Consider the following 17,999-nt stretch of genomic DNA (forward strand, 5'->3'; position numbering starts at 1 on the left):
GTGACACGCTGCAGAACAGATGGGCCCTGAGGACATCGTGCTCAGGGAAACTCAGGAAAGTTCAAGGCTTATGTGTCCCTCAGTGTCCTCCCGGAGTTGGTTTCAGGGCCGGAATACACCAAATGCCAAGGCTGCTCAAGTCCCTTACGCACACTGGTACAGAATCTGATCTGACCTCCTAGATACGCTGTCTCGTCCAGCGTACTCATGGGACCTCCTACTGCGCGAATGAATAGTTGGTGCCCTGACTGCATGGTTCGGGGAGTCCCTACTGCGCGTGTTCCACACAGAACGATCTCTTCCCCAACAGCTTCAAATCAGGGCTGGGTGAGGGCACAGGACACATACAGCGGACACGCGGCTGCAGACCCAGAAGGCTGTCTGTGTGCTTCCAGTCTGCGGAACCCAGAGAAATCAAATTCACAGGCACAGAGTGGAACAGCGGCAGCCAGGAGCTGCGAGAAGCAGGAGAGGAACAGCTACCATCGAATAGGTACTGTCTCGGTTACTTTTCTTGTTGCTGAGACAAACTACCCAGCATCCACAGTGAAAGGCAGGCACCAAGGAAAGGAAGTATGGCAGAGGGGCAGCACAGGAAACAGCAGGCGGCAGGAGGAGGGCAGAGGGAGGGCAGAAGGCAGCAAAGCAAAGCAGCAGCACGCAACGGTGGCAGCCCGCTTCGTGCCCTTTCGTCTCTCCAGGCCACGTGCCTTAGGGCAGACAGCACTCACATACAAGAGCGTGCGTCCCTCACCCACACCCAGAACTGTGCCAAACCAATCGGGGGACTGACTCAGTCACCCGTGATCTCAGCATCTCGCACTGTAGACTCAGCCACCACCGAAAAGCCGCACCTAAGACCGCGTGAGGCTCGGGGGCACACCAGACACCAGCCATGACAGGTACAAAGTTTCAGCTTAGTGAGACGAAGAGCGCGCCAGAGACTGGTTTACAATAATGTGAACGACTTACCACCACTGAACTTATAGTCAGAAATGGCCAAAATGATAAATTTTATGTTGCGTGTATTTACCACAAGTTAAAAAATTTAAACCTCACTTACTCATAAATAGATTTCCTGGCTACAAACTTTTAAATCTGCTTAAACAGAATTTCTATTAGGACTAAAGCAGTGTATAGATTTTGATACTAAGAAGTTATATGCATGCAATCTCTACAGCTGCTGTCTTGATTTTTGAGACAAGGTCTCACTATGTAGTTCTGGCTGGCCTTGAACCCTCTATGTAGCCCAGCTGGCCTCAAACTCCTGGCAATCTTCCCGTCTCAGTCTTCTGAGTGCTGAGATAACAGGAGTTGTCATCATATCCGTCTCCAGCTGCTGCTTAAGTCTATCAATTTTACCACTGGAGGGCTCATAAATGTATTTTCTAATGGTCCTGGGATTGAACCCAGGGCCTCAGACAGGCTAGGCAAGCACTCTCTGCGGGCTGTAACCCCAGCATAAATACACTAAGATCTTAAATAGCTGTTTTAAGGAACCAGAATGATTTGAACTGATGTTCATTAAAAAATAAATAACAACAAGAAAGTTAAATCTGACTTATTCTGCTGTTCAGTCAGTCTTGTCAAATGGGACTTCAGCGAAATATGGCCCCACTCTTATCTGGGGACTCTGATCGTCCTCAAGAGCCTCCCTCACTGCCACTGTCCCAGGCCCTTCGCCTAAACCCCAACCCTAGGGAGGTGCCTCACCCACCCCCACCTCCCCTTGCCCGGGGCCTGGGGCGTGAGTCCTCAGACTTGGCACTGAGCTACGTTCACAGCCTTTTTTTTATTTGGAGACAGAGTCTCGCTAAACTAAGTGGCCACGTTGCCCTAGCTGGGCTCAAATTTACACTTTTTCTGGTATTTCTAAGTAACTGACAGCACCTATTTTTCCTTTGAAGCACTTTAAAAATGTTTTAAACTTACTGATCTGTCTATACAGTATATTTTCCCATAACACTAAGATTTATAAGCGCAGAGATCATAATATTTTAGTCATGACAGCATGTCAGACCCCTCGCAGGACTGATAGAGAGCAAGTTTAGATAAATATTTCAAGTAAGTAATTCTAATAACCAGAAAGCAAAAAATTATACAAAATTGCCACATTAAAAGACACAGCAGACAATAGCTATTTTTTTCAAAAGGAAAGTTTAAAAGGAAAAGCATTCTAAGAATACAGTCAGTATATGATTAATTAGCAAAATAGAACCAAAGCATTTACTTTTATTTGCTGACTTTTTACTGAAACCTGTTCCAACAGAGGATCAAGAAAGATATATGGTAATCTTTATGTCCTGTAAGGAAGGCATCAAATTGAGAAACTGAGTTTCAGGAACAGCAAAATAACAGATAGGGTAGGATTAATACAACAAAAAGAATCCTTACGAATGGAAAGTAAAATGAAATGAATTTAGCCAAATTAGCATTCCAACTGGTGTCACAACCAAGGAATTATGTGAGGATTTAAAAACTAATTTGATTTTACTTTTATTCGGGCATATCCTAAAGTGAACAAGGCCCTGGGGAAAACTGTGTTTTCAGTAATAACACTGCTGATGGAGGATGAGCAAGGGGCAGAGACCACTGTGCAGGCAGCACTGAGAACTGGAATTTTCAGTGTGGGAGATACAAGATGCATATTTAGGATCAACAAAGGTAAGGAGAAGCCCTACATTTCTTAAGGTGAATTTGAAATAAATTTATAATTATGTTGTTTCTCATCCCTAAACAAAAATATGGATTTCCTAGCTCTGTTTGCTAAACGGGCCTAGAAACAGTAACCAACCTAGCAGCGAGCGGTGTTTCCAGAAGCACATACAGCCTCAGACACCATTTCCCAGCAAAAGGAACCAGGATCACTGCAGGTCGGGGCAGGGAACATCGAGGACGCAAGAGGCGAAGGAAACGAACACCAACGCGCTGAAACACATCCTGCCTTTCTGTTCTTATCACCTTACAGCTGATGAGGGGAATTACTTTAGAGATTTCAAAAATAAATGAAAAAATCAAAGAATATCACTATTGTCACATCCCATGAATTCGGGGATCTCAGCCATAAAGAGCCCCAACCACACTGAGGAGCGTGTGAAGCGGCCCTGCCTGCCCCAACTGTCACCTGATCCATCCTGACCAATCCCGATCGACCCTGATCGACCCTGCACACCTGCCAGGAAATTCAGGGGACACAGGAACAGCTCAAGTGACAGAGAAGACACGCAGCCAACAAAATCCACACTGTGGTATGCGCCATTTCATTCATAAATAAATCAGTACATGTGAGCAAAAGAGAAAACAAACTCTTTCTGATTTATTGCTCTATGAGGCTCCAGAAACAAATTAGAAAAAATAAATCTTGAGATGACTGGGAAAATATGAAATTGACCGTATTATTTCATTTTGTAAGGAATTACCCCTCTATGAACAGAACTGTGTGATGTGTGGGACCTGCTCCAAAATAACCCAGGGCAGAGAGCCACGAAAACCAGGCTGGCACAGGAAGGAACTGCTGAAGTGCCGCGTGAGCGCCTGAGTTCATTACGCTCTTCTCCCCACTTATGTACGTGTTGAGATTCTCTTGATAGAGAACTTTAAATCTGACCAGGTAAGAGGAACAAGGCGGTATGCACTGAGGAGCAGGAGGAACCATTAGCGAGCTGGCGCCGGGCCCGTCCCCCACCGTGCGGTAACTGCAGCGCAAGCGGGACTCACCGACGCCTCCTCGGCCGCGGCGCCCCCGTGGCTGTGGCAGCAGGGCCGGTCGTCGTCCTCGTCCATGTACACTGGCGGACTTTCATTTGCTGAAGTTTCTGCTTCTTTAACTTTTTAAATTGTAATAGTTCTTTATATTCCGGTAAATTCCTGTACATGATTGGAATAATTTCTTCATCCGACGCCTCCTCGGCCGCGGCGCCCCCGTGGCTGTGGCAGCAGGGCCGGTCGTCGTCCTCGTCCATGTACACTGGCGGTTCGTGCGAAGTCATGAAAGTGGAAGGTTTAAAGAGATGCTTATTAAGGGGGTGCTGTCGTCTGCTTGTCGAAGACTAAGTGAGAAAACAAATTTGTAATTGTGACATTAAAAGGAAATCGTGACAAGGCGGAAGAACATGGAAATATAAATGTTACTTCCAGCAAGCCTGGGGAAGCGTTTGACTTTTTCGCTTCTCTCCTTTAGTACAGCACTGCTTCTCCTACATTTTCTGGACTTCTGACCTTTGAAAAACAGAATCCCACACAGCACAAACGCGGGAGAAACACCTGGACAAACACCTGGACAGCAGCACCGTGAGCCGCACACGGCCTCTGCCAGCCTTTACCCTATCTGTATTCAAAGCCAGCAGCATTAATTTCCTTTTGATCATCTTACTGAAGATCAGGGAGCTAGATGTGAAACTACTCAGAGTAAAAGGCAAGTTTCCATAACAGGTCTGAAAACAATTACCTAACGCTCACTTTTTCCGAACTAAAAGGAAAGTTTCCACAGTATGATAGGTGACTCAAATAACTGCCAAACACCAACTAACTGCATACCAGGCAACGTCACTTAGTCCTCATAACATTCGTGGGAAGCAGTTATCACCTCTAACTTAAAGGTGAAGAAACGGACGCTGAGTTCCTGTTCACTGTGCTGCCGGCAGACAGCGGTAGAAGTGGGACTGCAAAGTAGGCTCGTGGGTAAAAAGCCCCTCACTCTCTACCACTATGCAAGAGTAGTCCTGCTTACATGGTGGAAAACCACCATTCTATCTATTTCAAAACTTTTTGTTTTGTGAGACAAGGTCTCACTTTGCAGTTCAGGCTGGGCTTGAACTCACTATGTGTAGCCCAACGCGGCCTTGAACTTGCAGCAATCCTCCTGCCTCAGCTTCCCAGTGTTCGCGTTATAGATCCACACCAACACATGCGACCCAAAATTTAAACTTTGACCATGGCAAAGAATCACTGGGACTAGGGCTGTGCTAGATCTTCATATCGAAAATGTCTGTGAACTGAAAACACAGGACACCCAAAGGAAGGAACATATTTAAGTTTCTCTAGTATCCCTTCTGTTATCATCATCCAAGCTTAGCTGTGAGAACAACATGTCCATAATGACAGCTTTGAACCTAATCAAGAAGGCCAGGGGGATTTAGCTCAGTGGTTCTGGTGTCTGCCTTGCAAGCTCAAGGGCCTGAGTTCAATCCCCGGTAACAAAAAAATAAAAGAAACTAATCAAGAAAATGAAAGCCATGAAGTTCACCACTGGTTATCAAGGTTCCAACCCTCCAAAGTCAGAGCATGAATGCTACGTATCTAAAGGTAAAAGATGTATCTGGGGAAGAGGGGTAAATCCAAAACACTCAAAAGGCAAAGTGAAACAAGTTTCAAAAGCTTGGTAAAACAACTTGTAAACCGTGGAGCTATATAGGCAATTTCTTAATGTAAAATTACACAAAATCGCTCCCATTGGGAAAAGCAACAATATTATATATACAGTATCGGCTTTCATATTTCTTTCTTTAGTGAAAGAGTGGTGGGGAGAGGATGTATCGAAATGATTAAAGAAATTAAAGAAAGTCAATTGGGTGCCTTTACTGTTTCCAGTTAAAACAAAAAAAACTGGTTACCGTTTAATGCAGTGTTCAGTATAAAAAGACAGCAGGCTTTTCACCATAGAGAGCGAGGAAATGCTTGGTATCAGAATGAGACCGTGAGTGGTTCTCAGGCTGACCGGCTATGCAGCTGGACAATTTCTTCATTGGACGTTAAGCCCAGCCTCCTCTTCTAGGGAGCAGTACCTGCCCCGGGACACTCAACAGTAGGGATACCAGCCACCTACTGCTCTGACCAGCAGTAACGTGAAGTGGGTAACACTGCCTACACATCTAGCCTTGCAGGGAAGACCACATAAAATGCCTTCATACGCATTTCTGTCTTGGGGTTTATGTAGCATCATACAAAACAGAAATTGATTGTACTTTTTTGAAGACTCAAACATCTTAGAAGCTTTAACCTCACAAAGGCCTAATACAAATCCAACACAAAATCTTTTAAGCAGTGATCATTCATATTACTCCCAAGAAAATAATGCAGAATCGTTAAAATTCAATGAATTTTTCTGAGTAGCAGTAATGGAATCCTATACTGCATTTATGCCCAACATAATGAAATGCTTACCACGAAGAGAATTTTATAAACCAAACAACTCTACACTGACAAACATGCACATTTTTCATAAAAATTCTGACTTTAATGAATTTAATCTAAGGTTTGCTTTCATCTCTTTTCTTCTTACCTTTTTGGAATATATATACAGGTTTGGTGTTCTGCCAGGAACCGGGATGCCAGCTTTAGTTAGCTTTATGAAATACTTCTGTACTCGGCTAGCAACCTGGGGAAATGCGAAAGCCTTTTAGCGTAAGACCACACATGATACTCAAGCAGTTTAAAAAATTACAACGTACACGTGTACCTAGTTAATGGCATTAATTTAAAATTCATCATGAACCTAAAAATAAATTTAAATTGTCAAAAATATTTTTAAGCCTGGATAAAAAATAATGTAAGTACATTTAATTTTATTGATTCCAAAGCTAAATACATATTCTCAATTTGTAAAAATGTCTTAGACAATCAGGAAATACTGAAGCAATGTCACAAATGTATTAGCACAATCTAATCAAAAAATAAATAAATATTAAGCATTTAAGACGTTAAGTCCAGGGCTGGGGATTTAGCTCAGTGGCACTGAGCCTGCCATGCTAGCACAAGGTCCTGAGTTCAATCCCCAGTACCACAAAAAAAAGAAAAAAAAGATATAAGTCCACTATATTTTTGTTAATATTTTGCAATGATTCAAAACAGAATTAACTCAAGTTGTTTCTGAAAGCAACATAAAAATACAGAAAGCTAATGATTTTCTTAAAAACACCACTCCAGCGTTCTACAGCTGGAAATGACACCACAGACCATTATTCGCCATTAAACACCTATCCATCCAACCCAGCCGCCTCTGTAGTCCTCCCCTCCGTTACCTGTTTCGCTGTCCTGTTGCCCAGTTCATCTGCAATCTTCTGCCAGCGCCGAGATTCCACCTCCTCCGGAGGGTACTTCAGGAGCAGCTGTTCAAGTTTTTTCTAAGCAAAACACAAGACCAAATTTAAGCCAAAGGGTATTCAATGTAAAGCACTAAGTTCCTACATAAATACATCCATATTTCATTTCAAAGAATAATACAGTACTCCTTTCTCAGCCTTGGGGCTTATGTTACTAGCAGCCTGCACGGAAGCAAAAGCTTCTGCATAGGAACTTAAGGGAAAATGAGACTATGAGAATGCAGCTAGAAGGACTTCTTGAAGGTCTTCTATTCACTTCAATAAAAAGCACAACAAAACAAAAAATAAGGAAATTGGTAATAAGTAAATCTTGTCAAGTATTTGACACTCCTTAGTGATTTCCACCGAACATCTTTTGCTAGAATAAGTCAGGCTTTCACTTACAGTAAAAGTACCTATGGCAAAATTTCTGCATGTGAGAATTCCTTGGATTTAGAATATTAAAAAAGGTTTCTCCTTCTTTTGTGTGGTCCTCCTATCTTCTAAGTTTTCACACAGTCTGCAAGATACACAATAATCTGGGTGTACAATAAAGGTTTCTGAAAGTTTTTAACAAACTCTAAACTCGCGGTAGCTGTAGTGTTACAATATCCACAGAAGACACACACCAGACTTCACCCCCAACAGCGCTTGCCACTGTTCAAATGTAACAGGACACCCTAGCCTTGCTTTATCAGCTGCCCCCACAAGAAAGGTTAAGACTACTTGGAGGCTCGGATTTTCTTGGCTTCGTGGATTTTTTCTCTCACAAAGCTGCATTACAAAAACATCCATTTTATTCTATCCTTTTCTACCCCTCACTCAAAACCCCAGTTTCTTCTCCCAAACAGGAGTTCACACAGACTCAAATTCAGAATTCTTTAAATGTGCAAAAAGGTATAAAAAGTACGTGTAACTCTTTTAGACTCCTGCATACAGCAACAGACACCTGACGTGTACTGCGGATTCTGGTGCTAGTGGCTGAGTCTCCCAAGCCGCGCAGCTCAGCAGCTCAGCGGGCGCCTCACCTGCTCTTCCACCGTCCACAGCTGGTTAAACGTCTCAGGTTTGGTGTCGTCACACAGCCGGCCTCGTATCATCTGCACGTAAAACAAGGCTCGTTTTTCCAAAGGGAAAATACAAAGACTACTCTGTGGCGGCTGAGTAACACCTATTGTGGAACTTTTCACAATAGTTCGGTAAATTTGTTTTTTAATGTATAAACAATTTTTTTTTACATTTACATTCTTACATTTGGTTTTATATCCATACTCCTAACAATCCTTTCTTTTTTGTTTTTCCCAGTACTGGGGATTGAATTCAGGACCTTGCACTTACCAAGCAGGCACTGGCACCACTGAGCCAAATCCCTGGCCCAAACATTTAAAAAATGTTTTCTTTTTGGTACCTGGGATTGAACTCGGGACCCTAACAATCCTATCATATAGATAGTAAACTCTCTTTTTAAAAAAGCACACGTGGGTGAAAAATGGAGAAGAAAAAAAAAAGGTAACACGTCTATAACCAACAGGGGCAAAGCCAGGACAAAACTCCTGGTCTCATTTCACTATACACTGTATGCTGTGTAGCTATCTAGCTGTATAGCCCTGGCTGGTCTTGAACTCACTATCCTCCGGACGTAGTTACCTGAGAGCTGAGATTATAGGCACACACCATCACACAGTTTAAGAGCCTCTTTGTATTTTACTTATTATGTTTCTGAGACAGGGTCTTGCTATGTAATTCAGGTTGGCCTTAAACTCTCAACAATCCTCCTGCCTCAGCCTCCCGAGTGCTGGGATTACAGGTGTGCACCACCACACTCAGCTATTTTTATAGTAAAAGTATGTCAATCCAAGAGTGGTGCCATATGCCTATAAGCAGCACATTAAGAAGCTGAGAGAGGAAGATCTCAAGATCAAAAACAGCCAAGGCAATTTAGCAAGATCCCGTTTCAAAATGAAAAAGGGCTGGGAATGTAACTCAGTGAGAAGGTCCTGGGTGCAATCCTCTGTCTCACCAAAAAAAGTCTGCCATGTGTCAGACGTTCTAAGCGCAGGGCATGCGACATCCATTTAACCCTCACCACAACACAGGCCATACAACTGCATTTTTATGTAAGAGGGAACTACAGCTTGCCGACTTTTCAGAACACAAAACAGCAAAATGTTACAACATTTTGTCTAAACTCTAACGTCCTACCCCAGTGTCAGTTACTCACCTGAGGACGGCTATGAGAGCCTTCTGGACCATCACTCAAGGGCAACACAGAGTACGAAAGGGACTCTCCGTCCTTCTTAGGGTCCACAGGACTTTTTGGTCTAGCAGGTAAACCTACTAAAGGCAAAAGTGTGCATAGATTATTAAAGCAAGACACTGCCAGATAGTTCTCTAATTAAATTCTTATCACATGAGTTCTTACCTTTATCAAAAACTAACTTAACTCTCCTAGTATGTCTTTTACGGTTTTTAAACTCTCTTTCAAAGTTCCCAAGGCTACTGGTGTATTGGTCCCATACAATCTCAGGCAACTGGACAACTCTCTGTGGATATGGAAGCCCTATATCAGCCTGGAAAAAAACACAACAAAACACAAGATAAATTTAGTTCAAGAAATAATCAACTATGCGCCAATTTTCAGACTCTGAATTCAACCACCCAGAACATCTCTATTCACTAACAATCTAACAATGAAGTTGGTTGAGACATTAAGTCTAAACATTAAATGCTGAAGGCATTTTTCAATTTACTGAAAAGAAAAATGAATTTTGTAAAATATAAGTACCACTTTGAAACAGTGTAGTGTAGTATGTCCATATCCAGAATATCACTAACATACCAAACATAAATGCCAAGTAAACATGTATTGTCTCAGAGAAAAGCATGAGATGTTTAATTATAACAGATATGTGACACACAAAATTCTTTTTAAATATACCCCATATGTGTGACCTATTTGTAAAATCATGAAGTATTTTCATGATACATAAGCCTTTACCACGTTTACAAAAACTATGACATCTTTTCATCTCTTTTCTTTTCTATCCTTTTCATTTTTTTCCAGTGCTAGCAATCAAATCCCCTAGCCTTGTTCATGCTAAACATATGTTCTACTACTGAGTTACCTTCCTCAGCCCAAAACCAGCTCCAGTTGTTTGAAATTCAGTTATTTTACCAACCATCATTAGAGAAATCATCCGTGGTCAAATTAGTAAACCAGGCCACTCTGTTCTCCATGTTGTGATAAGGATTTAGGTATATGCACTTGTCAGAACTACATAAAGATACCACTGGGATTTATCGATGTCACTGTATGCAAATTTCACCTTAAGAAATAAAGTGGGCTCAGTAGTAGAGTTCTTGCCTAATCTGCCTGAGGCCCTGAGCTCCACTTGGAAGGAAAGAAGGCAGGAAGGAAGGGTGGAGAGAGGGAGGGAGGGAGGTCCAAAAGAATGCTAACTACATACACACTGAGGAGTTTTAGTGCTATGCATCTGAAATGATTAAATGCACTCTATCTATTTGAAATAGGTTGAAGTGATGGACAGAATGATAGATGTGATGAAGCAAATACAATAATTTAGGTGATGGTTTAAGTGTGTTGATTATAAGACACCTGCAATTTTTCTGTGTGTTCAAAATTCTTCATAATGGGGGGGGTCGGGTCATAAATATGAAACCAGCAAGTAAACTCCTATGAAGGAGTTCTGTTCTTAGTTTTTACTTTGCTTACAACATAATACATCATTACCATTATCATAATATTACGTATTATGTGAAGATTCAACTTTTTAAAAATTAGAAGATGGGGTCTTTTAAAATAACGATGAAAATATAAAATAAATATGCCAAGTCTCTGGGAGGCTAGGACAGGAGGACTGTAAGTTTGGGTTCAGCTTAGGCAACTTAAAGAAACTCCACAAGGCCTTCTCTCAAAATCCCACCAAGCCATAAATGTTCTCTACATTCTATACAGCAAATCTCATTAATTTCACATTGGGAATTTTTAGATGTGCAATGAAACAAACGATCACATTATCAACTCAATATGGCATATCGAAAGTATGCGTGAGTTAATAAAAAAAGAATCAAACTTCTACATCACACCTAGTAGAAAAAAATTTCAGGGTGAAGAAGTAAAAAGAACTGAGACACATTAGTACACATGTACCAACTCCCCATGATGAATGCAATTATTAGCAAACATAGGCTAATAAAATTTTTTAATTAAAACATTTTTTCAAAGGAATTTAAGTTGGTTATTAAAGTATCTAAATTTAATATACTGTGTTTTTGTAAAAACTATTTCTCAGTGAAAGTGAAGACAAATCCACTTGTAAACTAAACCTAGAAATGAACCAATAAATAATCAACCGCATGCAAATCTATTAGGAAATTCAGTGTTTTACTAGAAGTGTGAAAAAGGATGTTTGCCAGTAAACAATATTAGAAAAATCCAAATAATAAATTACCACATCAAATCACCTCCAATATCTGGTAGACTATGCTTTTTTCTTTTTCTTTTGTTATAATGGGAAGAATTTACTGAGAGAAAGATAGCTTCTGTCTAAGAGGCAGAAGGGGGAGACCATGCTTTTCTAACTTAGGAGAAAGAGGTGACTCATACATACTAAAGTTGTCATATATATAGAAGTTTTCTTTGAAAGGCAGCAGACTCTTTTTCATGCTTTCTTAGTCTTAATCTGTCCACACAATGCTGAGTAATAACATGCTTCTCCATTGTAGGGAGCAGGGGTGGCTCTAGCTCAGTGGCATAGCAAGCACCTGCCTAGTATGCTTTAGGCCCTAGTTCAATCTCCAGCATATCAATAATTAAAAAACAAAACAAAAAAGACAACAATCTGTGGCTCCCTAATTCATGACACTTATTATGGCATAGAGACACATCTAGTTATCTCTGTATTTATATATCCAGAAAATTATAAAAATTATATCACTTTCAAATGGTTAAGTGTTAAACATTAAGGAAAAGAGAAAGTTATGATGAATTTTCATGTTAAACTAAAGGCATTTTACAGTTAAATAAAATATATACTCTGTTCTCACAGACTTGGTTATCTATCACAACCTCAAAGACTCAAAGACACTTAAAATAGATTTTCCTTTCTTTCTTTCTTTCTTTCTTTCTTTCTTTCTTTTCTTTTCTTTTTTTCTTTTGTACCAGGGATTAAACTCAGGACCTTGTGCTTGTGAGGCACGTGCAGTGCCACTGTGCTAAAAGCCCTGGTCCTAAAATTGATTTTTTGTTTGTTTGTTTCCATCACTTTTGTTTTCTTTTGTTCATGTGCAAAAATAACCCAAAACAAAAGCAGTGAGTAAGTCTTAAAGAGCCTCTCCCTCAGCTGAAGCAGGGGAGAGAAACACTCCCAGCTGGGGAAGAGGGCAGGCAAAGCTCAGCCACACAGCAGGCAAAGCCGCTAGGGATTCTCATCTGGGCTTCACAGGGCAAGAGAAGGAGATTCTGCCGTCAGTGGCACGGACAACTAGGAGGGAGGAAATCAGATGTTTTTAAAAGAATAAATTCAGCAAAAGATAAGTTCTCTTAAGTTATTACCAAAATACCTTAGATCTTAGAAAGCACAGGTTATACCTTCTTCTGGAGTTTCTCCACAAACCCGATGGGGTTTCTGAGCGCTTCCCTCTGGTGCTTGCCGAGGCTCTCAAGGTCCTGGACTGCTTGGGAACGCTGAGCCTCGAGGACAGCAATGGTCTGCAGCAGTCTCTGATAACTACAGAGACGAGAGAGACATCTCACCACACTTTCCCAGCAACAACAAAATAAAAACTGAGCTCAAGCCACGATCTACTATTAAGTCACACAGTCTTTTTAAAGTTACCTGAAAGAGTTTAGTAAAACATATTACTGGGAATAAATGAGGTCTTCCCGAGTTACGAAGTACCTAGTTAGAAAATATCAGTTAGAGAAAGCAAAGCCTTCTTCCCCCATCTTAAATTTTTAATTCTTAAACAAGAACAGGAAATGAGAAAGCATCTAACTTTCCAACGATCAAAAGTCATTAATTAAAGAAACTGCTAAATTTTTTAAAAATCACAAAATTGTATATAAGAAGGATCACCCAATCCAGACGCTGTTAGACTCTTGACAGTGTAAGAGATTTTATTTTAGGCACTTTTCTCACCTAGAGCCACAGACATGATGCAGGCGTGGCCTTGGGTCTCAGGTTCTCATCTGCTCACCCTACACCTCCTATGTTACAGATTCGCTTCCCTTTTTCCTTAGCATTTGAGGTAAGGACAAATGCTCAGTTCTGAAGTGGTGTGCATTTACCGAGGAGTCCTAAAAGTAGCTTCTTCACTCCCCTGCTCGGAAGGGCCCATTTTAGTCCAGCTGACAGTTTTAACCACACACATCTATGACCTGTCTCTACCCTGAAATCTCACTGCAGTACGCAGTAGACACTAATAACCTCATTCTCACACCAACCCCTTCACCCTGCCCCTCACGTCAGTACCCATATGGAAAGCACTCATTTACATTTCGCAAAAAGAAACATGAAACAGTCACTCCAAGCTCGCTTTAAAGCAAGTGTTTAAGCCCCGGAGTTGCTGGGGCAGCGTCTTCGCGGTGCGGTCTCCTGTTAGCCCGGGAAACCTGAGGCGGTGCGCGCAGTGTACACGGCCGGCGGCGGGCAGCGCCCTTCACAGCACTCACGCGCTCAAGGCTTTTGAACGAACGAATGAAAGGACTAGTATATCTGCAGTCAAAAGTGCACCGAGTCCTTTAAGTTCACAAGTCAGCAAACCGGCAGAGACACTAGACAGAGTCAAAGCTCGCGCGACTTGGGCTCCGCTCCACGGTGCAAGTGCAACGCGGTGCGCTCACTCCCACTTCCGGCTAAGACATCCTGTCCTCAAGGAAACGGTCACAATCAAGGTAGACTCCTCTCAAGCCAGGGACTTCTTTTAAAAGTTGGGATTTCCCAGAGTGGGGCACAGGCGTCCTAAGTCGCGGCTGGCCGAGTCACACAGGCCGGAGGGCCTTCCATCCAGCACCTGCCCAGCCTCCACGGCCACCACGGTCAGGTCGGGACAGGGTCGGGACAGCCCAGAGGACGCGGCAGGCCTCTCGCACGCTGCCTGCGGTTCTCTCCACACCTCCCAGCCTCTCGGAGCAGAAGCAAACCTGCCTCGACCTCTCCATCTCTGCTGTGAGGAGGAGTTACACTCAGCGCCACTTCTTAAATGATTTGAAATTTCTTAAGTTTCAGCAAACTTCTGTAGGCCAGTAACAATCAAAAAGGCACAAGAAGAGAATCTTAAATATAAGCTGTGGCTGACCCTAGGCAGGAAAGCCTGTAACTAAGCCAATAGCTATGATAACAATGTTTCTGGATGTAACTTACTGCACAACAAATCTGACTTTAACAATAATTCCAAAGCTGGGTGTGGTGGCGCACTAATCCCAGCACTTGGGAGGCTGAAGCAGGAGGATCGCTGTGAGTTCGAGACCAGCCTGGGCTACATAGTGAGCTCTAGATCAGTCTCAACTATACAGTGAGACCCTGTCTCAAAAAACCAAAAATAATAATAATAATAATTCCAACAAAGATGGCAAAGAAAGCATAACTCTTCACCTCCAATTTTACTTCTTTTTTATAAGTGAAGACACAATGACTATCAGACTGGAGAAGACTGTAGGAAAATAATAAATTCAAGTCTTCTCTCCCAGGTAATCTGAATCATTCCCCAGAATACTCAGATTTTACCAGTTTAAGATTACAATATACATCCCTGTACATTATGAATTATAAAAAACTACAGTAACATCTAAAAAAAAACAGCACAATGTAAACAAATCAATTTTCTGTCCACCTGCCCACTCACTCCACCTGCAGAAGCAAACTACAAAAGCTGTTCCAGGCTAGAATCCAAGGCAGGATTCAGTTGTTCATTAATTCAACAATTACTTGCTAAGAAAACAAGGCAGTATCCTAAAAGCTTTCATCATCACCAAGATCAATCAGATGGACTTCAGAAAGGGGAACCAGGGTTACATCAGCCAGGAGGAAAGGACAGCACTGGAGAGAGAGAGCCACTGGACTGACCCATCTACTTTTTTTTTAAATCCATCTACAATAAATTAAAAAAAAAAAAACTCAAGCAGAGTCAAAATTATCAGGGGAAATGACCTCCACGGCTGGTCAGGTCATACCTGCCTATGAATTTAGCTCTACTTTCAGAAAAGGTTAATAGGGAGAAAAGATAACTGAGGAGCTATGTGGTAAGAATTAGTAATAGTGTCTAATATTCACTGAGTATATACCAGACATAACATTATCCTTACTCTAAAGAAATCAAGCTCAAGGACCCAAATTCGATCCCCAGTACCAAAAAAAAAAAAAAAAAAGATAAAGCAATCAAAACACAGATAAATTAACTTGCCAAGATCATAAAGTGGAGGTGTAATGGCTGAGAGGAATCATTAAAGGCTTGTAATATTTAGCCAAAAACTGAAAACATCTAAAAGAGCATTATTTCAAGCTTTATTAACAAACAACTATGTAAGTACATTAAAAATGAAAAAAAGTTATTTTACGGAGTATGAAGGGTCAAACCAGGAGCAGATTGGTCTTTTTCTCTTTTTTTCTGGTACGAGGAATCGAACTCAGGGTCTCATACTTGCTAAGCAGCTGCTGCACCACTGAGCTAAATATCCAGCCCAGGAGCTGGTTGTGATAAAAGCACAATACCAAGAGAAATCTTGTCTCAGTCAAAACCAACAGAAGCTGGTAAGATAGTACTCAATCACCACAGATTTCACCCAGATATTTAAAGAAAATTTTAAAACATTAAAATTCCTAAAGTGTTTAATGCCATTAAAATACGCTACTTCCACTTTTGCTTCGTCACTGAACCAAGTTAAGAGAACAGAAATCTTAAAATTACACGTTTTTGCATGGATCCAAGTATACTTATAGCTTCCCTATAAAGATAGCATTGTATTAAATCTATAAAACATCTATTTTCTAAAGCTGAATCTTACACAATGCTAAGAATACTGAGCTTATCTGGAGGCAAAAAAATTCATTTTATTTTTGTTTCAGGCCTTCAACATAAAGACAGTGTTTTTATATTTAGCTAAAATAAAATACAAATGCCTTTCAAATCTATATCTAAGTTTTTTCCACTACCTTTCAGTATCCAAGTCCTCTTGAATTCCTTATTCACATCTGTGAATATAAAAACATTTATATAAAAGAGTATATAGGTAAAGTCTTGATGTCTGAAAGAGAATATCAAGGATTTAGCAAAGTTAAATCTACTGTCCAACTTCTAGGTAGTAATGTTCCATATACTGTAATCAATACAGAAGGAAAGGAAGGACAAAAGGAAAAGTTTTATTTTCAACTACATCATACATCGTAACGTTTTCCAGAGAACCACATTTCCCTTTCTATTGTGGAAGTGATCCTCAAGGTTACATGGGGGCTGGGATGTAGCTCAGCAGTTAAGGTGCCTGCCTAGTTTGCAGAAGGCCCACATTGCGATCGCCAGACACACACACACACACACAAGATTACAGGGGCACCAGTAATCTTAAAAAACTAATGAGGAAACATTTTTCAAAATTTAGATTGGGGATATTCTGCCAAAAGGTTTGGACTGATCCTTCAAAATAGTCATTAATTAAATAGTATGACTAAAGACCTGAAGGGCAGGGGCTCTGTTCTAGATAAGGAGTCTGCAACCCATGGCTTGCTTAGTTTTATAGTTTTACAGGAACACAGCCACACTTTTATTTGTTTACATAACAGAGAGTGGTGTCGATGCAATCTTTACTACATGGCCTGAGACATTTCCTATATGGATGGCCCTTTTACAAAGTTTGCCAAGCCTTGCTCTACAGCCCCTATAAAGAATAAATATAGATAAGACATATAAGAGGCAAATGTAAATCGGATTAGATCCCATGGGTGGGGGAGGAAACGATTATAAAGACATCTGTTAGGATAAGTTTTTTAAACAGAGAGTGCAGAAACTGTCCTATGGCACCAAAGTTAAACTGTGGGGTATAATACTGATATTTAAGGCCACATAAGGCAATGTTCCTGTTTTTTCATACTGAAATCCCAGAGTGGCAAGTCTGCGTGCCTGGGGAAGTAGCTCTGTGGCAGAACACTGGCCTAAAATGCACAAGGCCCTGGGAGGGATCCCTAGCCCTGCAGAAAATAAAAGTAATGAGCACCACTTGGGAGGAGGTAGTCCAACCCAGGGCTTTGCGCATTGCTAGGCAAGAACTCTACCACTGGGCTGCCATCCCATCTCAGCCCCCACCGCTAAATGGCTCAGCAAAAATTTTTAAAAAGTGTATTGTAACAGATGGGAAGGAGGAGAAGGAAAAGGAGAAGGAACTTTAAGCTGATGAACTCAAGTGCAAGATATACAGGTGCTTATCATATAATTTCTTTTAACTTCTCTAAATTTTCCCAAAACTAAGAAATGAAGAAGTGTTTCTATTCTTTGCTACTGGAAAAGAGTAGCTTGATTATGCTATGAATATTTAATTTGATTAAATACAATGAAAACATCCAAAGAAGTAAGGTGATAAACAATGCATCTGTTTATTCTATAAGAAAGGGAAAGGGGTATAGAAAAAGCGGTCAGATAGTTAACCAATGTCTTCGCATGTGTTGAGCCGAAAGAAATATAAGCATTTATACTCAGTATAGAAGAATAGCATGCATTCTCCATTCAACAAAACTGTGTAAACTGGTTTTAAGAATATAGTTTAAGGCGGGCATGGTGGCACATGCCTGTCATCCCAGCACTCGGGAGGCTGAGGCAGGAGGATCGCTGTGAGTTCGAGACCAGCCTGGGCTACACAGTGAGTTCCAGGTCAGTCTCAACTACATAGTGAGACCCTGTCTCAAAAAGCCA

At 41.2% G+C, this 17,999-nt stretch overlaps 1 protein-coding gene across 7 annotated transcripts in view; it reads right to left on the minus strand.

The window, feature by feature from the left end:
* The window catches only part of Zzz3 (zinc finger ZZ-type containing 3), an 81,158-nt gene that overhangs the window by 6,174 nt on the left and 56,985 nt on the right, over positions 1-17,999 (minus strand). For 4 of the 7 annotated variants that reach the window (XM_019204689.2, XM_010605170.3, XM_010605171.3 and 1 more), the window contains 8 exons: positions 12,691-12,829; positions 9,502-9,649; positions 9,301-9,416; positions 8,108-8,179; positions 7,020-7,121; positions 6,281-6,376; positions 3,963-4,049; positions 3,718-3,783 (listed from right to left, as the gene is read on the minus strand). In XM_019204689.2, coding sequence (XP_019060234.1) covers positions 3,718-3,783; positions 3,963-4,049; positions 6,281-6,376; positions 7,020-7,121; positions 8,108-8,179; positions 9,301-9,416; positions 9,502-9,649; positions 12,691-12,829 — 826 coding nt within the window. The other 3 variants (XM_019204690.2, XM_019204692.2, XM_019204691.2) reach the window with 3 other exon arrangements.

This window comes from Fukomys damarensis, unplaced genomic scaffold (genome assembly GCF_012274545.1).
Source record: "Fukomys damarensis isolate Sample0158 unplaced genomic scaffold, DMR_v1.0_HiC HiC_scaffold_33, whole genome shotgun sequence".
NCBI lineage: Eukaryota > Metazoa > Chordata > Mammalia > Rodentia > Bathyergidae > Fukomys > Fukomys damarensis.